This window comes from Dermacentor albipictus, chromosome 6 (genome assembly GCF_038994185.2).
Source record: "Dermacentor albipictus isolate Rhodes 1998 colony chromosome 6, USDA_Dalb.pri_finalv2, whole genome shotgun sequence".
Taxonomy (NCBI): Eukaryota; Metazoa; Arthropoda; class Arachnida; order Ixodida; family Ixodidae; genus Dermacentor; species Dermacentor albipictus.
Genome location: NC_091826.1, coordinates 43,711,159 through 43,734,663, shown reverse-complemented (window position 1 = coordinate 43,734,663; position 23,505 = coordinate 43,711,159). Strand labels below are relative to the sequence as shown.

General features: G+C 47.1%; 2 protein-coding genes across 9 annotated transcripts in view; both read left to right on the top strand.

Annotated features, from left to right (window-relative positions):
• LOC135921984 (sodium- and chloride-dependent glycine transporter 2-like) overlaps positions 1 to 6,530 on the top strand; it is a 65,323-nt gene extending 58,793 nt beyond the window's left edge. For 7 of the 8 annotated variants that reach the window (XM_070540415.1, XM_065456390.1, XM_070540410.1 and 4 more), the window contains 2 exons: positions 336 to 491; positions 6,147 to 6,530. In XM_070540415.1, the coding sequence (XP_070396516.1) occupies positions 336 to 491; positions 6,147 to 6,476 (486 nt within the window). In that variant the 3' untranslated portion in view covers positions 6,477 to 6,530. The remainder of the gene's footprint in view (positions 1 to 335; positions 492 to 6,146) is intronic. The other variant, XM_070540414.1, reaches the window with a different exon arrangement.
• A 9,370-nt stretch (positions 6,531 to 15,900) lies between these two features.
• On the top strand, positions 15,901 to 23,085 carry LOC135922000 (uncharacterized). Its single transcript, XM_065456405.2, has 2 exons — positions 15,901 to 16,352; positions 21,023 to 23,085. The coding sequence occupies exons 1-2, from the start codon at positions 16,059 to 16,061 to the stop codon at positions 22,310 to 22,312; spliced, it is 1,584 nt and encodes a 527-aa protein (XP_065312477.1). The 5' UTR covers positions 15,901 to 16,058; the 3' UTR covers positions 22,313 to 23,085.
• Positions 23,086 to 23,505: the final 420 nt, after the last annotated feature.

Sequence of the window (23,505 nt, the reverse complement as noted above, 5' to 3'; positions counted from 1 at the left end):
TGTCTCCTTCGTAGCATTTAGGTGTATTGAACGGGCAATTATGTTTTGCGTATTATTAATGTAGCCGGCGTCAAGATCGGCATACACAAGTGTATCATATTGCAAGAGTGAATGTGCATGGGCCGTCATTTTCTCTATGTGATTATTTTCATTTTGCTTTACGATTCGCTCTTCCCCTTTCTCTTCGTGTAATGACAGGAACACTTAACATGCTAATAGGCAATGCTGGTAATGATGAAGCGGAGGAAGATGGATATTTATGGATGGAAAATTTCCTTTTCAATTTTTCAAATGTCCGAACCATTTTGATGTGATTTCTCTTCCGCCTATACCAGTTCGTCTGCATCAGCAGCATTTTCGAGACGAGGCCGTTGACCCTGGGCGCCTACGTCTATCCTCCGTGGGTTCAGGTCATCGGCAAGGTGCTTTTCGTGACGCCCGTCTTGGTCATGGCTGGCGGTGGCGTCGCACACCTTGTCAAGTGGCAGGGGGTGAGGGACTGCGCATGCGCGAACCACTTGGTGCGCTACATACCGACATTATAGTGGACATTAACGAGTAAAAATTGGAGCTCGACTGTCCATTGAATCAGTATAGCAGATAAGCGGTGGACTATTAGAGTTACGGAATGGGTGCTAAGGGAAGGCGGTGTGATGAAATCAGAAACTTTGCAGACAGAACTTGTAATGAGCTAGCGAAAGGGTGGGGTGATTAGAGAACGCTGGGAGAGGCCTCAGCCCGGGTTAGTGCACGTAAAGACGATCAGTATGATGATCGTGATGATGTGCCATAATCGCACGAGCAGAGGAATGCAAATGCGGGCCTAAGGTCTGTCGAAAGTCATGCTCGAGGACGTTTCGCCTTGCCCCATAACACGGGAAATGATTTTTTTTTTCAGTAAAACCAAGAGAGATTGTCGGTTAGTTCAGCAGCCTACCCGTGCCGTTGGAAGTAACATCATCATGATTTGTACGAACATATCAGATGGAAGGCACAACATGTTAAAGGCACGCCTGTTGAAGCTAAGCATTGAATTTTGAATTTCCTTATCAACTCACACAAGCTCCTTAACGCTGTCGCGTTAAAATAAAGGCTAGTATGCTTCGCATTCTGGGCTTAACCTTAGCTAAGCCACAGCCATTTTTTTCTTCTTTAATCTATTTATCGAAAAGAACCACTTGCGCGAAACATATACAGACAGGCATGCTAATGTCTATCTTTCCCTTGCACGGCGATGCAAAAATGTTCAATGGGCCACATAGTTCCAATTCACTCTAAAGACATGCTGCTGAAGCAACGGTCGAGATTTACAAGAAACACTGAAATGGTTTTAAGAAAAAAGCACCCTGTCAATATAGAATATTACTCTGGAAGAAACATTTGTGTGTGGATTTTTAAGATGGACGATCATTTCACTTAAATGAGTTGATAAGGAAATTCAAAATTCAATGCTTAGCTTCAACAGGCGTGCCTTTAACATGTTGTGCCTTCCATCTGATATGTTCGTACAAATCATGATGATGTTACTTCCAACGGCACGGGTAGGCTGCTGAACTAACCGACAATCTCTCTTCGTTTTATTGAAAAAAAAATCATTTCCCGTGTTATGGGGCAAGGCGAAACGTCCTCGAGCATGACTTTCGACAGACCTTAGGCCCGCATTTGCATTCCTCTGCTCGTGCGATTATGGTACATCATCATGATCATCATACTGATCGTCTTTACGTGCACTAACCCGGGCTGAGGCCTCTCCCAGCGTTCTCTAATCACCCCACCCTTTCGCTAGCTCATTACAACCCACCCCAGGAAGTGTTGATGTCAAGTTCGATCTTCGGATTGACACAAACTTTCTTCTGAGACTACGAAAGCATTAATTTGAAGAAAATAGCCTGTTTCTTTCTCTCTCTTTTTTTTAGTTTCAGGCTACTCTGAGGCGATCGATCACGTTTTCCTTTCTCCGGAAGCTTCTTCCATCTCGCGAGTTTCGGCGAAACTAATGCGCTCTTTCCGTGGCGTCCGAGATCTGCTTTGTACAATCTGGGAGAGAACTCTCGGAGGCCGTGCTTCTTCGATTTTCCTGCGTTTCGAGTTTCATGCTAACTACGCTTCGCGTTGCGATCCGCTAGCCGCATTATTTGCAGCCAACCTCTCTGGCGATGACGTCCATATGATGTGTTGGAACGAAAGATCAGGTAAAATTTCCTGCTTCAGATGCGAAGCCTTCCTTCTGAGAAAAATTGCCCGGGCCTTTTCATTGTTGCTTCGTGCCACTTTCCCGTCAATTGCAATGTCTTAGACGCGTTCATATAGCAAAATTTCTGAATCAATTCGAATACGAATGTTTCAGAAAAAATACCTTGGTACATCGAGTCAAACGCAGATGACTTCACATTCTTAAACAATTATAGAGGGATTGGATTCTGTTTCGCAATTCAAAACTCCTTAAGATTATTTCTCATAGGTTTCATAAATATTTCATATTTTATAAACCGCTGAACTGACCACCTTGAAAATGAGAAACTAAACACACCAGGGTAGTCCAGTGGCTATGACATTGTGCTGCCAAAGTCGAGGACGGCCGGGGTTTCAATCCCGAGCGCATTTCGATGGGGGCGAAATGCCAAAAGCACTCCTTTGATTTAGGTGCACGTAAGAGAACCTCAGCTACTAAAAATTAACCCGTAGTCCCCCACGTCGGTGTGGTTTAATTGGCATCGTGGCTATAGCTCGTAAAACCGCAAAATTCATTTTTAAAGGAACAGGTAACTATTTAAAAACGCTACTTCTTGGGCGACTTCGCTATTCCTACTATCCGAGGGGCGTGCTAAACCACAATGACATAGAGAACGAAGAGAAAGCGAAACCGAGGCACCCGAATTTTGTTGATCACAACCACATGAAACCGACAGATAATGAAGTCGAGGAAAGCATAGGTGAATTCGTTTTTGTTGGAGGCGGAAACCTGCAAAATGCGTTCCACGTGAACGCGGCTTCTACTTTGTCCAGCAGCGGCTCACTTTTTTTACCACCTCGTTTCTGGGTTTAGACCAGTTTAGTAGTGTAATACATCCAGGACCAGCCTATACCTTTCACTGGAAGAAGCCCATACCTATAAGCATGTGAGTCGAAGTGTAGCGCTCTGTCCTGTCCCACCTGTTTTTCCCGTTAGTCTTGTTCGCGCTAGTAATTATGTCACGGCAACTGCATCAACACCAACTAGCCCAACTTTCTGCTTTAATTACTATACCAAGGAGACGCGCCAAATCTGGGGAAAGAAGACGCAGGAGGCTTCGTTTGAATTAGGGAATTGTTCGCCCGATGGCCAACGGGTATTTTTTATGTACTGAAACGCCACGCATGCAATTCCAATAATTACCTATATTTTCTGCATAATTTTTTGCGTAAGCTTTATGTAATCGATATGAATATTCCATGTAAATTTCGTGTAATTTTCCTAATAGTCGTACGGAAGATGTCTGGAATTATTGGTCTGTGTATGGAATGTTTGAGTACGGTGCGAATATTTAGGTATCACTTGTTGTTTCACAGTGAAATTCCGTGGAGTACACAGCGCACAGCCGATGCATCTGCAGGGCTGGAAGGCATGGGGCGGCATATAGGCCAATTACGGTAGCGCTGTCTTTTGTGTCCCCTTTTCGGCAAGACAGCAGCTTTCAACAACAAAAAAGAAGTCCGGGATGGCTCGCTGAAAATGCTCCGGTTTAATAATATAAAAACGGTTATTGTACTATTATATAGACTATTATTAGAGTTCTAGCCCATCGCGAGAGTTGTTACCGTTTGCGAAATACCGGGTTACCAGAGACGTGTACAGCTGTAACAACGCTCGCAGTGATATGTTGTGGCGCAGAGCTTAACCTGAGGGCGCACGCGGCTGGCACTGGAGTGGCCTTTTGAGATCTACTTGTCCACTGGTGTAAAGTGTTAGCAACGCCGCAATCATAGCGTTGCAGTGCGCTTGTGCGATTTTTTTTTTCTGTGACACCCGCTCGAAACGAAAAACGTTTTAAAAGCAGTGTAGTTAGACAAAACGTCACAAGGTGGCGCTTCTAGCCCTGCAGGAGGATCTGGGATGGTCTTCTTTCGAGGGCAGAGAGGCTAGTAGCAAGATAGCATTTGAGGAGCGATTGAGAAAAATGGGGGAAATTCGGTGGGCTGGGAAGGTTTTCAGTTACTTATACACGAGGAATGTTGACACGAGGTGGAGGAAGCGAACTAGAAAATTGACAAGCAAATACTTGGGCAGTAGCGGGGGAACAAGTAAGGAATCTGTCAAGAAAAAGGTTAAGGAGGCAGAGAGGAGTATGTGGAGTACAGAGATGCAAACCAAATCGGCATTGGAGGCATACAGGACGTTTAAGCAAGAAATAGCCAAAGAAAATATTTACGATAACTCTAAGGGAAGCTCATTGTTGTTCGAAGCCAGGACAGGTGTACTGAGGACTAAAACGTACCGAGCCAGATACCAGGAGATAGATTTGGTGTGCTAGGCGTGTAGAGAGGAGGAGGAAACGGCTGAACACCTGATACTTGCTTGTAAACAACTTCACCCTGCAGTTGAATCTAACGGGGAACTATTCAAAGCCTTAAGTTTTAAAGACAGTGAAAGTAGAATAGGCTTTGAACAAGTAGAAATAACTAAACGGAGACTATCTGATTGGTGGACAATATCAACGCAAAAGTAAAGGAGTAAATACATAGGTATGCAGGCATATAGAACCATTAAAGGCTAGGTGGCGCGCGCCGCCGCCACCCGATTCAAAGGGTTGAGCCACAATCATCCATCCATCCATCCGGTGAACGGAAGCATGAACCGGTCAGCAGTCGAGATAAGCAAAATACGTTTACAGTATTGGTGGAAAAAAAGCAGGGGAGAGGTTGATACGACCGGATCATGTACCGGCATAGGTAGAAGCCTTGAGGAAAACAAAAAATAAGAGATTAATGCGATGTATTGAAAGAATGCTAGGATGAAAAAAGTTGTACAGCTTACCTGGTTAAATAAAGCACGCTAGTTGACCCTTTGTCACCGGCCTGTTACAAAGGGGATGCCAATATATAATCATTATCATCCTCATCGGTAGGAAATTAGGCAAGAACAGGGGCTTGGTGGAGCAACCCAGGTCCGCGTTTCAAAGGGGACGCTCATAGCATCTATCCATCCACCCTGCCAAGGTCCAAGGCTCCCGTAACGAGATAAACCCGTAAATGGTACGAAGTCTGAAGACAGGCTAGAGGTCTCTAATCTCTACTTGACCCGCCGTGGTTGCTCAGTGGCTATGGTGTTAGGCTGCTGAGCGCGAGGTCGCGGGATCGAATCCCGGCCACGGCGGCCGCATATCGATGGGCGCGAAATGCGAAAACACCCGTGTACTTAGATTTAGGTGCACGTTCAAGAACCCCAGGTGGTCAAAATTTCCGGAGTCCTCCACTACGGCGTGCCTCATAATCAGGAAGTGGTTTTGGCACGTGAAACCCCATAATTTTATGCGAAGCATATTACGAGAGCTCAACCCAGCTCCTCAGGCGCGGCGGTGTCGCCATGAAACCACGTGACACCGTGACGTCACGACAGAGGAGAAGTGGCTTTGGCTCAACTCTTGCAAGACGGGCTGGGTGGGAATCGAACCAAGGTCTCCGGAGTGTGGGACGGAGACGCTACCACTGAGCCACGAGTACGATGCTTCAAAGCGGTACAAAAGCGCCTCTAGTGAATGCGGTGTTGCCTTAGAAACGAGCTGTTTCTAAGGCGTGCGTCTCTTGCTCAGGCGCACATTTCGTTGCCGCGCCGAACGCTGCTTTGCTCGACGCTCACCGCGTCTAATGCGGGGCGCGTAGTCGCTGCCCTGTAGCCCATTGTCTTACACCCCTTGGCGGGTCGACGGGAACGCTGTCGCGTTCCACTCTTGAAGGCGAAGCAGTAATGCATGAGTTGTTTCTTCGTCTAGCCGAACCAAATATAGCCAAGCAACAGCAGTTCACCAGGCTAAACAGTGGTTCAACAACTAAAATAAAGGCTAGTATGCTTCGCATCCTGGACTTAACCTTACCTAAGCCACAGCCATTTTTTTTTAAATCTCTACTTTCCGTAAGCAGCAATGTTACCGCCGCTGCGGCAATCGCAGAGATGGTCCGAGGCCGTGCTGCCCCGACCCGAGTGGGGCCCCAAGGATGCGAGCACGCTGTTGCGCTACCAGCTGTTCCTTTTCGATCGAGCCGTGTTGCCGCCGGGCAAGGAGTGGGTCGACCAGGAGCCCCTCAGGAAGGCCGCGCTCGCACTGGGCTGGCAGCAGCACGCGGAGGCTGAGAAGGACGCCGTGGCGGCGCCGTCCCCAGCCTCTGCTGGCACCGTCGAAGCAGCCCAGAAAGAGCAAATGGTGGAGCCGTCTCCAGCCGCTGTTGCTATTGCCGGGAACAGTGGGAATGCCGCCGGCGCCGCAAAGGAAGTTGTGTGAATCGAAGCGACGAAAAAAATAAGGCATATGCATATATTCAAGATGTTCCTACTATCTAAAGTCGTGTCTTCCTTGCCCCGATGCTCTCTCTCTCTCTCTCTCTCTCTCTATATATATATATATATATATATATATATATATATATATGTATAGTCATATCATAAGAAGCCAACAAACACTGACACCAAGGAGAACATAGGGGAAATTACTTGTGCCTAAAATGAAATAAAGAAACGTTAAATTAATGGAAATCAAAGTGGATGAACTCTTCATCCTCATCCACTCCACTTTCCTCATCCACTTTGATTTCCATTAATTTATCGTTTCTTTATTTCATTTTTAGGCACAAGTAATTTCCCCTATGTTCTCCTTGGTGTCAGTGTTTGTTGGCTTCTTATGATATGACTAATAAAAATCGAGCCCCTCGGTTAACCCCCTTTCTTCTCGTTCATATATATATATATATATATATATATATATATATATATATATATAATGTATGTATGTCTTCGAGGAGGATGCCTGCGACGTCGGTTGCACAGCTGGTTGGTAGAGCCTGAGTGATCGCGTAGTGGTTCGTGCAGTCCGTAGTGACTGCTATTCTCTCATTTTCGCAGACAGATAGCGAGAAGGGCCGAAGAAAGTCAAGGCCAACTCTAAAAAATAGTTTCGACGGTATGTCAAGGGGCTGAAGGCGGCCAGCTGGTTGTACTGCCGGTTTCTTGTGGCGCTGCTGTTGTTCACAGGAAGTGACGTAACGGCAGACGGAAAGGCAAATAGCGGGTGAAAAGAAGCCATGCCGAAAACGGTCATACGTCACAGAGACTACGAGGTGACCCGCAGCTGTGCGACGTTATTTTGACGCATATGTGTGGGAATAACCAAAAGCAGCTCGGACAGTCAGGGTGCATGTTGTAACTGCACACAAGGCACCATCCTGCAGTAACAACATGCACAGAGAAGGTGAAGATGTCTCACGAGTCAACGGGAGAATGACCTCTCGCAGGTAAGGGTCACGGGTCGCTCATCTCCGATGTTCTGAAACTCAGTAAGCGACAGCATGCAGGTATACTCGAGGCAGTCGGGAAGCTCCGGTGGTTCTGTCGGATGGCGCGGCACGCATTCAGAGTCTTCATGCGATCGGTCGCTCTTACGCACGAACTCTGCATGAGTGGCCTTCGAGTCGTATAGGGCCCACCGACCGAGATGTCCAGTAGTATCCTTTGCGGATGAAAGCCAGCATAATGTGAGATGCTCGGTGATGAGTGGTGAATGGCCGGCCTTACAAGTACTGAAGAAATGTACGCACCGCCAAAACGAGGGCAAGGCACTCGCTCTCAGTAATGAATTACGCCTCGCTTAGGACGGAAGCCAGCTAGCGTACGCAATAATATGGTCGCAACCTTGCTCGCGCAGAGCAAAAACAGCGCCTTTTCGATGACCGCTGGCATCGGTGCGAGTTTCCGTTGGGGCGGTCATGTCAAAAGGGGCGAGAACTGGTGGCAAAGCGAACCACACGGTAAGCACGGCGAACGCAGTAGCTTGTTCCGGACGCCAGACACCGCATTTCTTAAGAAGTTCGGTGAGGGGACTCGCAACGCTGGCGAAATTGCGCGTGAACTTGTGGAAGTATGAGCAGAGGGCCACAAAGGCTTGGGACGTCGTTGGCACATTCTTGGGATCGGGACGGACGGCGTAAGAATCGATGAGGTGTCCGAGCACAGTAGGTTGCTGCCTGCGGAAAAGAAAGAATTGTGGAAAGGCGCTTGAGGTGCGTGGCAAAAGTTGGTGAGTAGGCAATAAAGTCATCGAGGTAGCACACTGGCACACTGACTACATAAAACCGTGAAGGACAGCGTCCATCATACATTCAAGTGTAGCCGGGGCATTACATAACCCGAACACCATCACGTTAAACTGATAGAGGCCATTAGGTGTAACAAGAGCGGACTTTTTCAGAGTCCATGGCGTCACCTGCAATCTGCATGTACCAGGAGCGAAGGTCTATTGAAGAAAGCTATTTTGCACCATGTCAACAATCTAGGGCGCCATCTATCCTTCACAGTGGATAGACGCTTCTTTTGTTGTCTTTTTTGTTACTTTGTTGAGCTGGCAAATTGCTTAGTTTTTTACTCTATTCGGCGTTTATTCATAAGGAACAACATTCCTGATTTAGAACGCAAATGTTTGTGTATATGTTTCAGTTCGGCTAGGTTATATTGCTATTTGCTATAGCCTAGGTTGACCGACATGTGTCCCAATCTCTCGAGGAACATAAATGCATTAAAATTGTTGGCTATGTAGATGATCTTATTTTGTTTAAGGTTGGCACACTTGAATGTTTTGCACATCAATGTCATGACAGTGTATCCATCATACACAGTTCCCTTCGTCCCCTTCTTTTCCCGACTGAAATGCCAGTTGGTTGAATCGTTAGATTCTTAGATGTTAAATTTTGTGTTCACTGATCATCTTATCTGTTGGTGTTATGAACTCAAGGCAAATAAGCCACTTCTCGCCTTCCGTTCGGGCCATTCAAATTTAGTGAAAAGGGGCATGGCTTAGATGTACTTTAACAGGGCACTTAATAGGTCCGGCCAACATTTATTTGACGTAAGTTTCGAGAAGCAAACTTCACGGCTCCTAAAAGCAGGCCACCCATCCTGCTTTACGGTTTGTGCAGCAGAAGGGTTACTGCGACAAGTACATGCGAGTCGTCATGTGCCTAACACATGAGATCGCCCTGCTTTCGGAAATGAAATTTGACAATGTTCTCACCATCCGCGAGGTATGCCGCAGTCTAAATAAACTACCTGCACGAAGGAACGTACAAACTTTTTTTTTTCATTCAGCACCCAGTAACATAAGCAGATTGTGACAAAAAATAAATAAACACCATAAGACAGATCCCCCAAACAATGGGAAATGTAAATGTTAGAAGAAACATACAGAAAAAAATGCACTGAGTGAAAAACGTTTGTGATCTATCGCAATCCTTTGTCCAGTAATCGGTGTTACGGGAGAAAACTGTACCTACGCAAACGAACGGTTACGAGACCGTAGCGGTAAGGCTAAAAAAACGCCAGCTGATGCGCTACATTGCAGGAGGTGTGGATACGAACCACGTTTCGACAAAACTGCTATCGTGATCACAAATAAATGTGACGTCACTAGCCAATATAAGAAATTAAGCAAATTGGGAATTTCGTAGGCGCACGCCTCAGCAAAGCTTCCTTAACTTTGGCAAGAATTGAATTTTGCACACCTGCGATGACGATTTTTGTCTTTCCTGAGTTTTCGGGAGCTCTCTCGGGTTCCTGTTTTTTTATTATTATAATGTAGTTCACGTAATCTGTGATGTCCTTTACTAAAGTTTGTCCAACTCGGCGAAGGAAGTAAACATCATAATCTTTATTAGCGCCTCTGTGTGCAACGCGCCTAATTTTGTACTCGTAGCTCAACTATCTTTAGTTAAGATGTACCAAGAAGCCAACCATCGCCATCTATGCCCATACCACCATTCACCTGGTGGCATTTGTTTACATTAACGAATGGATTTATGAGTTCTCAAGTCTCAATTCTTCCCATGTGGCGTAGAGCTCGAAGCAAACAGCAAAAACGATGAAACATTCAGCAATTTCGCCCGACCGCTTCTAGCGTTGTGCAAGGAGGACAACAGTGGCATTGAGCTCGTCGCTTTCATCGTTTCAGATGATTCGGTGTGGTGGCTTTTAAAACAATATCGTGAAGGTTCACAAGAAAGAGTGATAACAAGTTTAAGAATAATTGAGAAGGCGAGGCTAGGTCCAAGCTTGGCATGATCACTGTACAGTGAGCGAAGAGAGACTGAAAAGAATAAGAAAAACACTCGCACATACACCCGCATGCAAAATATGTACCAGCGTTATCTCGTGCTCAGTGCCAGAATATCACTGAGAACCGGAGAAAAAAAAAGTCAGCAAATAACAATGTTATATCTGGCATTTCAGTGTTTCTGGCAATGACTCTCTGACATTTCAGTGTTTTTTGTTTGTGCGTTTTTGCAGGGGCTGGCAATTTGCGACGATCGAGTTCTTCCATTCGTTTTGCTTTTCGTCCATTGCTCAGACACCGCCGTGCTGTCAATAGGGAATGATGACGCAACCATAAAAATGTACTGAGGGCATCGGATCTTTTCAAATGAGGGCGAAGGTCTATATTGCGATGCGCACCGAGAGTGCCTAAAGTGTTGCTTGGTTAGTTACGGTGTTTATTACAGTCGATTGCAATCTAGCTGGCCAAACGTTGTAGCTTGGGCCAGCAATTTCTCCGGCTGTTCGTCTCTTTCGCTGCTCAGAGATCTTTAAGAAGAAGAAGAAGAAGAAGAAGAAGAAGAAGAAGAAGAAGAAGAAGAAAAGCTTTATTTATTCACTCACGAAAATAAAAGCGCAATAAGATATACGGAAGGAGGTCCCAAAGCTCAAGGCTGGAGGGGGACCTCCTGTTCTAATTAGAAAGATCAAAACAAATTAGGTTAGAGCAAATGCGGCGAAGTTGTAAAGTTCTGTTCAAATAATTACACAGGACAGCAAAAGAACTGAAACATTACATAAAAGCACACAGAATTGCGTTTTGAACAAATAAAAAGTAACAAAACTAGTCAGGTTAATGCAAATACAGCAATGAGGTAGAACTCTTAACATGTATTAATGCAAGAAAACAAGTAAATTGAAAACATGGCATAGCGCTGTGCAGAATTACATCTTGTAATGAATTAAAAACAACACAAATCAGGGGAAGTAAAATTAGCCTCTTAGCAAAAACTGACACAAGGAAACAAGTGGACTGAGATATGGTGAAATGTTAAAGAGATATAATGGTTTACACATAATAAAGCAAACAGAACATGTTCAATTACATCACAGTCATCACAGTCACGGACACTTGTCATTTTTCAGTGCTCGTTGGCCTAGTTTACACTTCATAGATGCGATTATTGCGCATCAGTTTCCCAGTACAATGCTAGCGAGAAACCGAACAGCCACTATACGTGGGCCCACGTGTTTATCGCGAGGAAGGACCAGGTGTGAATCTCCGCACGCTGCCATTGGCTGTTTCTGAGCAGACGCTCTTTCGACGCTAGCGCCAAGGCCTCCTTTAGTTACGGCCCTAGCGTGAGGGCGATACTTTGGCAATACGGCTGCGCGCAAGACTGTTTACGTTGTCATGGCAACAGAAACAGCAGGTGCACGGCACCTCCTCACCCTAGCGCTCTTTGCTTGTTCTTTGATTTGATTATGAAGACCAGCTCCACTCCTTCTCCACCCTTCCTCATGCCGCGCTCCCCTTTACTTTTGCTTTCGTTTTGCCTGTCCGCGGCACGTTTATTTTTTTTGTTATCGCGCGTGTGCGCTACCCCAGGCACTGTTTGTGAACTGGCGCGTATTGCGCCATGATTTTTTTATGCGTTAAATATAAATTATAGGGTTTTACGTGCCAAAACCATTTTCTGATTATGAGGCACGCCGTAGTGGAAGACTGCGGAAATTTCGACCATCTGGGGTTCTTTAACGTGCACCTAATTCTACGTACACGGGTGTTTTTGCATTTCGCCACCATTGAAACGCGGCCGCCGTGGCCGGGATTCGATCCCGCGACCTCGTGCTCAGCAGCCCAACACCATAGCCACTGAGCAACCACGGCAGGTCTTTATGCGTTAGCCCGCACGCAGCCTTGTCCATACTTTGAGTAGGCCAGCATATGCCAGAACGTACATAAATTCCACTTTCAACGCAACAGATCTTTGGCCCCGTTTTATTAACTTCCGTTTACAAAAACAGATATTTTCGCATATCTTGGTATGATACACGCTCAGAAAATAAACAAAACTGAAAAATGCATGACAAGTACATGATTACTAAGCAACACAAAAGTTCACAGACAGTGAAATAAACAAAAATAAAACTCAAGAAAACGCGAAGGCAGTTTCATGTACACACATATAAAAGGTAGATTTTTATATAATGCCCTAAAGACCGAAGTGTAGAAGCGCTTCTGATATGCGCACTGAGAACTTCTAATATACTCACTGATATATTGCACAAAAGTGGATGATGTGTATGACACTCATGACAACTAAAGAAAGGAAAATTCACTGGTAATGGCAAAAACAATGACACTCAAACCACCTAAATATAGAATAAAATGCTAAGATTGCTTGAAAGACATACAAAAAAAAACAAAAAAACAAGAGCTTCCTTATAAACCTGCACAAAAGTACATGAAATGCTTGACATCTTCATTACTATTGAACAAAATGAACAAGACATGACATTCGCAGAAAGGCCTATTTCTCAAAGACCAGGTAAAATGAGCCAACAACATGAATTTTCTTTCACCTCGAATCAATGCTTAGCATTAAAATTACGTCACTTAAGACGCTAAATCGTACCTACTGAGCGCCCCTTTGTGTAATAAACACGAACTGCAGGAACCTGCATTTAGGAGACTTGAATGCTCATGCTTTCCAGAAGAAAAAAGAAAGCGTATCATGCCTACACACAAAGGTTGTTCGGGCGGTTTTCCCATCTGCGATTACTGAGATGACACACAAATACGAACAGCGATTTTTCAGCTCTTAGTAAGTTTGTAGAACGTGACACAGAAAAAGCACTGAGGGACGAATGGAAAGCTGGGCAAGTTACTGAAGTTGCAGAATGAGACTTGTCACAGAAAAACACAAGTCATAGACCAGGTGACAATGAGGAGGCACATCTATTTGTCAGCTATTTCTACTGGTAAGAGGGAAGTATAGCACAATCAAGGCGCAACCACGTCCGGAGACTCATGGGGCACACACATGGACAGGGCCGTGTTGGTGTACCTTCTGGTCTTCTTGGGTCTGCGCCCACACCTGTTGTCTTTAGGCACACGGAACAACCTTGCAGGACTTGTTTTCGAGGTATTCGTACAACACTGTACGATGCGCGAACGGTGCGAGTCGTGAAACGGGTGAAACATGACGGAGCACAAGCACGCAGCTATCGAAGGGCTACGAAACTGACCAAACTGCCCACGCCGGTCAACGCACAGCAGCGCACGCTTCCCGATAACAGCAGATAACGAGACGTGAAACGTCATGCAGCCGGCTTAAAAGCCGGCTAAGCTGGCGTCGGACAGGCGGGGGCGCGCGTAGGCTCTCGAAGGTGAGTGCGTTGCGAGATAGGGCAAAGGGTGCGCAGTTGTGAGGAGTGGCGGAAGTCCGCGTAGCCATGGTGACCGCGTTTATCGCGGGCGCGCGCCTAGGCTCTCGAAGTTGAGTAAGTTGCGAGAGAGGGCAAAGGGTGAGGGGTTGGGAGGAGGGGCGAAAGGGCACCTCGTGCACCGCCTTAGAGGCGCTACTGAAAGCCACCTAGCGGACGCTTCCAACAGTACACGCGGGAGCAGTAGCAGACGACAACCCTTTGCAGCAAGGATGGCTGAAGTTCTCGGCTGCGATTTCTCCTTTGTTCGGGTGCCAGGCTGCTGCTTCTGCGGTGACAGCTGTAGGGAAGATGCTGACCTCTGTGCGAGTGGGTATGCACACGATGTTAGCGGTGTTTGGGACAACATGGTCCACATACGTGCAAGGTGTGTCCCGCAGACAAACGCCATGAACCCCATTTACATGACGTGGAGCTCATGTTCCCTAGCCGATAAATTTTGTTGAATGATGCGATCTCTCGATGGTTTTTTTATTCTACCATTGCCGCAATGCTGCCTCTGTACCTGAATAATAAGCACCCGTCGTTAGTGCAGACTTATCAAACAAATACGCACGGTGCAATCTCTGCATATGCCGTTGTGATTTTTCTGCCTATGAATACATGTGACATCGCCGAATAAGTGCAGTCGAAGTCACCTCAAGAAGAGTAATTGCCAATGTATTGATGGAAACGCGTACACTATCCAACGAAGTCACCAAACACACGGGTTAATAAAAGCGCGTGTTAGTGCTGTACAGCCGATGCAATTCTGCTGCATACGCCGAAGAACTACCGTTCCCGCTGCAGTTTGTGCAATTTTTAATACCCCAAGGGAGGTGCTTGGAAACGTACAAAGCTAAAGACTGACTAACGTTTCAGTACTTTTTTATATTGCTAGAGAGAGGTGCCACATGATATATTTAAAGGCAGGGCAGCATCAGTCAAAGTAGATGAGCGCTGGCGGCAAGGCCCGGTTTAGTCGTCTGCAGCGTAAGTATAAGAATTCAGTTGAGTAGAAAACTCACATGCAAGTAGGGACTACGTTGTGAAACAAACAAATCTTTCGGCGTGCTAAGTTTGCTCAGGCAGCATCGGGCTGTGATGACTTCCCAAACAGGACGCGAACTTTTCAGCGAGAAATGGAACAAAAGTACCATATGCAGCAGCCATTAGCAATTCTCGCCCTGAACAACCTACTTTCTAAACACATTTCCAAAAACACAAACAATAGCTAAGAAGCTTTTTGTGCGCAAACAAACAGGGACGAAGAATAGGGGCATCACAAGGACGAGCGCTTTCCTTGTGTTGCCCCTATTCTTCGTCCCTGTTTGTTTGCGCACAAAAAGTTTTAAGATGAATCTGTTCCAACTAGGCCGACTCGCTGTTATGTTAAAGAAGCACTTCCTTGGTATCATTACGATAAGACACAGCGTGATTTATACCCTTTACAAACAAGACAGGGTGAAAACTTCGCAGCTCAAAAGAATGCATGGTTATGAATTCTTTGAGCATGGAGTTATGCATGGAGCAACTAGCGACAGTTAAACATGTGCAAAGCCACACATAAAATAGATGTAAAACATGAAGTGCGTGACAGCTGGCGCGAGGATTTACCGCGCCACATAAAACCAACAATTTCAGTTCTTGCAAACTTCAGTAGCTTTAACATACAACGCAATGCGCTCGTGCAGTCGTGCTGCCTAGGTAGCGCAACGCGGTAAAGAAGCGGAAAACAATATAAGCGGGAAACAGCATTCCGAACTTTAACGAAATGCCTTTAAACACCATGCTGCTGGCAGATGAACTTCGTTGCTCACGCGTCTAACTATTATCGAGTGGAAAAAAACACCGACGAGACAAAGGAAAGGATAAGGTAAAGAAATTTCCCTTGAAAGCGACGATCCAGTTTTGCCAGCGTTGCTCACGTTGCTGAGGCTTTGCCGGGAATGATTAGAACCGTATCGCCGGCACGTTTTCACCGGTATTTGAGCCCCCCCCCCCCCTGCAACAATTCTTCTTCGACATTCCCTGAAGCTTTGGCCACCCCACACGTGCGAATGGTGTTGCCTATCTTGCGCTGAAAACGGGAATAAGACAGAGAAGCACGATCAACGACACAACAAAGTACGGCGCGCGCCAGGCTCCTCTCCCGCGTGTTCTGCGCAAGGCCGCCACCAGTGGCGCGTCCGTCGGCGTGCACGGCGCGTATATAGGCGTGATATCAGATCCGCGTAGCCATAGTGACCACGTTTATCGCAGCCGTCGAACAACACCCGTTCCGCCGGATAAAGAAGTCGGAAACAGGCACTTCGCCTGTCCTTGTTCAGTGCGGCAAACGCCCCCAAACCAAGCCGCTGCCATGCCGGACCCGGCGGCAAGTGTGGTGCATACGTTGAGCGGCCACAACGTCGTCGGAGCGAACTGGCGCCCGATCCACTTCGCAACAGAAGTGCCGCAGCCGCGCGTCTGCAGCCTTTGCCGCACGGTTCCCAGCAGAACGGTGCAGCTGCCCTGCTCGCACTTCCTGTGCGATTCCTGCAACGACGCCAGAGATCAAGATGGCCGCCGCATGTGTCCCTTGGACCTGGAACCGTTCGACGAGGGCGAGTGCTTATGGAACGACTTCCCTGCCTCCAGTGCGAGCAGCCTCAAGGTGAGCGAATATCAGCTCGATTCTGCTCGTGGTACTGGCGGAGACTTCTTGTTAAGAAAGTGCAGTATGCTCCCTTTAACAGAGAGCCGGCAACGCTGCGGCAAGGTATGCGGATAGTGCGGTTAGAAAGGCTCAATCAGCGGGTTTCCCGGAGCCGTACATCTTCCATGTGCGGCCCTTCGGTTGGGTTAACTACTTCATGTATTACCGCAACTTGCGGACGGAATCTTGCGTTAAATAATTTAACTTTGCACATTGGGGTTGCCTTGGTATGCGACGTACTATTGTTGCAAAGCCCGGTAAATTTCCAAGTGCCCCGTGTCCACGCGACCGTTTTAGCCTCACTTTTTAGGAATGACCCTCGTGTTCTAGCAATGGACCTAATAGTTTCCAAAACTTCCGCAGGACATTCTAAAACACGACGGCGCTTCTTGAAGCGCAATCAACAAGATTTTTAGCAGTATCACGCGAGCTCCGGCTTTTCTCACGGTAAAGGTCTTAAAATGGCGAGACCACTGATGGTTCGCGCACAATGAATACAGAACCCTCGAGTTAATTCTACGCCACGAAGACACATGCATCCCTCTGCCAGACATACTTGCTCGACTCTGCCTAAAACGGTGTGAAGCCAAATAGGTGCACGAGTAGGTTATGACATCTGCGATGCGTTTTTCATTGTTTTGCCTGAGCGCAGGAATGACGCATGCGCTAAAAAGGAATTGGAAAGTGGCAAAATATCAGCACGAGCGAGGAACCGGCGGGCATATGTGTGTACGATTGGGCCTCGTCGGCCACAAAGCCAAATCATTTGCAATGTCATAGGCGAAAGGGCGTGGCACGCAACGGTTGCGCTGAAGATTGCATTGCGCGCGTCAGCGTGCTATCCCCCGCTTCTCCACCGGTCACCGTGATATACACGGCGCTCACGAACATGCGATCGACGGCTTTGCGATATCATTGAAAATATGGCTGATCGCATGCCCACTGGACTGTACGAGCGCTGTTGACTGTCACCGATCATTCATCTCCAAGTGTGTTCACTCTGACCACCTCTATATTACTTTTCGTGTCCTTTACCTTACTAACCGTTCCCCCCTCCGTAGTGGGCGGTAGCCAAGCGGGCACGCTTTAGAACCACTGCGTCGGCCCGTCTGCCGAACGTAACTGCGCCAACAAGAAAAAAAGAAAAAATTATGGCAGGCTGAACACCGCACACATGACGAAGAAACTTAGTCGATGTTTATTGCATGTCGGTTTCGGGCGTACCATTGCCGCGCAATTGGTTGAGAGGGACCGGGCGAGTGATGCTTAGATCTTTCATGTTTGTTTCCATAGACCATGAACGCATGGGATTACTACGAACTGTCTTTTGCCCACCATTATTTTCTTTGTCATTTCTTCCGCTTGCGTTGGATGTTTGAAATGGTGCGTTAAGACTCATTTCGCAAGATATTTGCATGTATAACACAGAACCACCCTATGTTTGAGCACAAGGGACGCTAACATTGAGGCAGGTTTCGTTTTATGATTGTTCAGGCGATGGTTCAGGGTATTCTGATCGTAATCGGCATGATAATTTAAAGATGTATTCAGAGAGACAAAATGTTTGTCCTCGCAGTCGTATTCTTGATTTTGAGATCATCGAGAAGCAGTTTGTTGCAGACATTTTCTTTATTGCTGAGTTCAGGTCGATTCTGGGGTTCGTGCGTTACGAATTTCAAGCCGCTACCGTCTTGTATACTAGACAATTTGCAGCCTATTGAAAATGAAAGCCAATGCATTGCAGCCAATGAAAAGGTCGTGACAATGAAGCTAGGGATGAAAAAGACACGCTAAGTTAGCGTAGACTCATGTAAGGAGCAGTCATAATTCGTAGTTAGTGATAAATGCCGAAATGAAACCCTGATAGGCTAGTTCGGTGCGCACGAGAAACAGAAACCGAGAGTGTGATTCTACTCAACGAGAAAATATGTGCCCATAGCGGAGATAGTACGTACTAAAATCTTGCTAGGCCTGGAGATTGCGTACTCTAAGTGGAAAGTGAAGTATATTTCAGATAGCGGGCGCTTTGCAAGAGCCCAAAGCGGGGCAACGTGCCGTTGAAGTTGGAGGGACTCGGCAGCGCTTGACATCAAAGAAACACGAGGTATTCTCAGGGAGCCACTGTTCACCCGCAAACAACAAGCATGGGAGAACATAAAAGAACAAACCACATGACACACGTACTAATGAGCCCAGCAAGGTCTTGTCGTTCTTTTGAGTCAACCGCTGGTAACTCGCCTTTCTTTAACCACGATAGGACGTTCACGGAACTGTACAGTGTGTGAATTACACAATGAGTGTTGAAGCCTAAATACGTTTCTATGCGGTTAGTGATTTTTACTCCACCTCACTTGACTGACGTGAAATATCAAATAGGACTGATTCAGCCATCAAATGACTGCAGCAGTTCACATTCCACAGTTAATGTTTATATTCTTCCGAACATTACAAATAGCATTGCATTATGTCTCATCAGTGGCTAAAAAGAAAACAGTGGCAGTTTCACCCGAAAGGCGTAGCATCGATGGCGATAGCAATTTAGTGGACAGCAATACGAAGTCAGAATAGTACTTTTATCGGCAGTACAAACTTGTAAGCATAGGCATACTAACTAATTTAACATGCATCGTGTCACGCGCGCGCAAGCAAACATGTACACATCTCACTTGGTGACCGCGGTAACTCGCTGTCAAAACGCAGGCGTGAGGAAACGCCGCAGCAGTAGCGAGCGAAGCGACATTCGTGCTTTATATCGCTTCAACGCAAAGTGAGCGCCGAGAACACACAGCACGCACAAAGCTACGTGCCGTCGCCGCACCTAGACTCTACCCCCAACGTAGATAGCTCTCAAGATACGGTCGTGCGATCTTGGGCGCGACATGCGCAGTTGTAGCCGGAGTAGAACGTCGCCACCCTTCTTTCCCGTCTCCCGCGATGCCTCGCAATGTTGGGCTCCAAGTGCGCGACGAAAGACTGCGTAAAACCCCTTAAACTTAGTAAGGTAATGACACTCTTCTCCTCCGCCCTCCCTCCTCTTCGTTTCTCCTCTCTTCCACGCTGCCTCGTCGACCGTGGCACCACCTACATTGCTCTAGCGTAGCAACGGCGCCTACATGCGCTCCGCGCCACTCCGTAGACGCCTCTCGAGCAAAAATGGCGCTGATGCACGGCGCGAGGGCCCACGTGATGCTATTAGGCCAATAGCGACGCGGCGTCGGCCTCGGCCAGAGCGCGCGAAGTGGAGAGGCTGCATTCTTCAAAGCGTGGCGCTGCTTTACCAAGTTTAATGGGCTGCGCGCTTCCTGCCTCACCGCTTCTGTCGCTTTCGCGCGGACGAGATTGAGCCGTGGTCGTCGGCTCCCCTCGCACGCTTTCACTCGCGCATAAAGCGTATAGGACGCGCGGCGACTGTGTTATCGCCCTTGGACTTTATGCGGAATCTCACGGCGACGCCGACGGCACATATGCGCTTGCAGTGTCCCTATAATTGCTATCGCAATAAAAAAATGAGACGTCTGCTGTCAACGCATAGTGGCGCGAAAACGCCGAGCGCGTTCGTCAAAGACGATCGCTGATCTTGTAATACCTCAAAGACAGCGCGAGACAGCGTGATTCCGTTTATCGACAGAAAATTTCGGAAATAAACGTGGGTGGGCTGCACCAATAGAACGAGCAGTTTTTACAAGCTTGCCTTACTCGTCCGTGTGCCTCCTACTAGGAAGCAGCCGACGGGAGGAGAAATTCACATTGTGTGGTCTCCTAGCGCAGTATGTATACAGTTGCGCCTCTGTGCTCGCGGTCATAAATTCGACTTCGATAGTGGCTACGACATTTCAATGAAGGCTGCTGTGTGTGTCTGTGTGTGTCTGTGTGTGTCTGTGTGCGTATGTGTGTGTCTGTGTGTGTCTGTGTGAAGAAATCGCAAAGGTGCGCTTTACCATATTCCTGGCGGTCAAAATTATCCTGCACTCCACCATTACGGCATGCCTTATAGTCGCTTCAAGTATATCCGCCACTTAAAGCCAGTATTCATTTCTAATTTTGTATTTCAATGGCCATGTTCACGCTGATCTGGTTCCGAGGGAATGTGCCAGGTAGCGACTCTGCATGATCTCTAACTGCTCAGCGGTCAAGAGAAATAGGAGGCGTTCGGAAGTCTGGAGGAAATAATGTAAAACGCTAGCAAGCTTCTGAGGTCGTAGCAGGTGTAGGTAATATTACAGCATAAACGCAGACGTTTTAACGGCGATAAATGCGAGGTAGATGAAAGCTGAATTGTAAACCGCAATATTTGTCATCATCATGATCAGCTTGGTTACGCCCACTGCAGGGCAAAGGCCTCTCCCATACTTCTCCAACAACCCCGGTTACACATGGTAACCGGATTTCACTACAATATATGTAGTGCAAATTAATTATTTAAACGAGGTTGAACTACTGGTCTTCTGCCTGTTTCAGATGGGGTGCCATTGGAAATCATCCCAGCGGCAACCAGTGAAAATATTTGATCACTTGTGAATATTGTTACTCCGTGACCAAGTTCAATTGTAATCTCTAGATGGCCCTGTTTCGTCACGCATATCTACGCCGGAAGCTTATCACCCGTAACGCATTTTTTTTATTTCCAGGCCCATTGTTGGAATGAATGCAACGGCTGCGAGTTCGTAGGCACCATCGAAGCTGTACTGCTGCACTACGAGAGAGAGTGCGACTTGCATGCCCTCCAGTGCCCACGGTGTGAACGAAGAGTGAAGCGCACAGAGCTTGCCGCGCACTATGCGGCCGGATGCTCCCGCGGTGATCTGTCTTCGGGCTCTGCACAGAGTTGTGAACGTGGTGATTCACTTGACGTTCGTGACCTGAGTGAAACAACGGACGAAATGACGTCCATTCCGAAAGGCCCGTGTCACCAGCAGTTGGCATTAGTTCGGAGGCGAATGGACGAACTCTTGCAACTATTTAGGAAGTGTGAAGCCGTGCGTTTGTTGGAGATCAGCGACGTGGTCATGAGTTCCGAGGAAAACTTGGTGCACAAAATGGAAGAATTCAAGTCAAGTATCTGCTGTACGGTTGCACAGCTGAATACCGGGCTGAAAGAGCTGAAGGCGCTCCTCAGCGACCCGTTCTCTGGTCACGTGCCGAAAATTCAGAGTCAAGTGAACGAAGTCGTCGAAGAATCAAAGGCCAATTACGCCACCTTAGTACGGGAAATTACGGCTGCGCTTAGAGACTCGGAAAGTAACTTGGGGGTAAAAATTGATAGACTTCAGGCTCATCTTTCTTCGGCGCTAGCGCTGCAACTGCAGCCTCTCCGAAGAGTGCTTGACTGCTTTGAGCAGAAAAAGTTGTCTTCGGAAAGTGAAGGTGCCGTCGCTGCGACCAGTTCAGGGAAAACGAACATACTGTGGCACGCGGAAAAGGAGTCCATCCTTCGAAGGTTGGGTGCATTCGCCAGTGCATCGCTGAGCACTCTGGAATTAATGCGGCAGGTGTGTCTGTCGCATGGCGGCCGCCCATGGATTTCTGAAGTGTGTTGCACTTCAGGTGCGTACGTTATAACTTTGAGAAACGCTGACAAAATATTTAGCCTGGAGGAAGGCGTCTTCGCAGAGTGGATTCTCTGGCACCGCAGCGATCACTTTTACCACATTGTCTTTGCGAATACCGCTGTAGCGGGAATTGTAGTAACTGTCCACTGTCATTTCTTTGCGGACCCTCCTGGCTATTCCTGCGACAATGTCGCACTGACGGTACTAAACGAGAACCAGTGTAATGACAATTGCCTTGAATGGTTTCTCAGTGCTTTGAGCAAATTCGGTGCTTTAACATATGACGTGGCGTTTCACGTTGAAGCACGAACGCTCAGTGCGGAGGGCTTTATAAAAGGCGGAGAACTTAAGTTTCGGCTTCAACTTTGATCTGCGATTTTAGCCTAGCGCACCATGACGTTATGGAACTGCATTTACATCCGATTCGTATGCTTTTTTTTTTGCCGTCAAAACAAAACGCTGTTTTTACGCTGCTATCGTTACCCTGCCGCGTATGATAAGTCCACTTTGAAAAGCGACTGTTTCCTGCAGACGCGTTAAACAACTTCTCTCGAGCAGTGGCGAGACAACGTCGAAACCTTAAATAACTCGATAAGCTCCTGCGTAGGCATCGGCGTAGAACGTCAGGACGAGAACTTACCTTCAGAAGTTCGACGCCCTAAACATCTGACCACAGCGAAACGCGTGAGTCTGCCTAAGAGTGAAGTGCGCGTTTTGCGAAGGTTGCCAGTGTAATTAGGAGCCGCTAAATCTAATAGAAAAGTACATAGTATGGCGTGAAAGGCAAATTGTGCACGGACTTCAGTGTAATCTAAGCAAATACAACGGTTCGTATTTCCTACAAATACCTATTCTCCAATCAGTTTGTCGTAGTGACACAGTAGGTCGTGAAACAGAGGAATACTGTTCTTTAAGCCGCGACTGCGAAGGGATTCATGAAACCACGCACACAACGTCATATTCCGTGCTGCGTTGCGGTGTCCTCTTCTGACTCGTCCAACTTGATTTGTGCATGTAGAAATTATTTCGAGGTGACATTTGTTTTCTGATTTGTACACCTTTCGCATATTCGTGTGACTTGAAATGTGTATCTGTCTGGTTTCTTTCAAAATAAAAAAAAAAGAAGTTATTTTCGACTCAAAGCCGTCTCGGTGATCTTTTTTTGGCTCAAAGCAAAGAAAACGATAGACAATCTAGGGTTTTGCGCTCCAATCTATAGCAACATTGCAACAGATTCCGGCGGCAGTGCACAATACTACAAAAACGGACATTAGGTTCACACTTACCACAAACGTCAAAGTGTTAGTAGCTGGTTGGACGTATTTAGATGCATGACGAGCACCGAAATTCGGTGGCAGGTCGAAATTTCCGACGACATTCGTGTCGTGCTTATCTCAAGACACCGCGGGCACTATTCGGGTTGCATAATCTATGTCACTCTGGCGAACGTTTATTCAGCGGGTACAATATCCCTAGAATTTGGGGCCTCCTCGCTATGCTCACTGGGGCGCACGCTCCGATACCGCGCGCGCTGGACGACCGCAGCGGGTTCGAGCACTCCT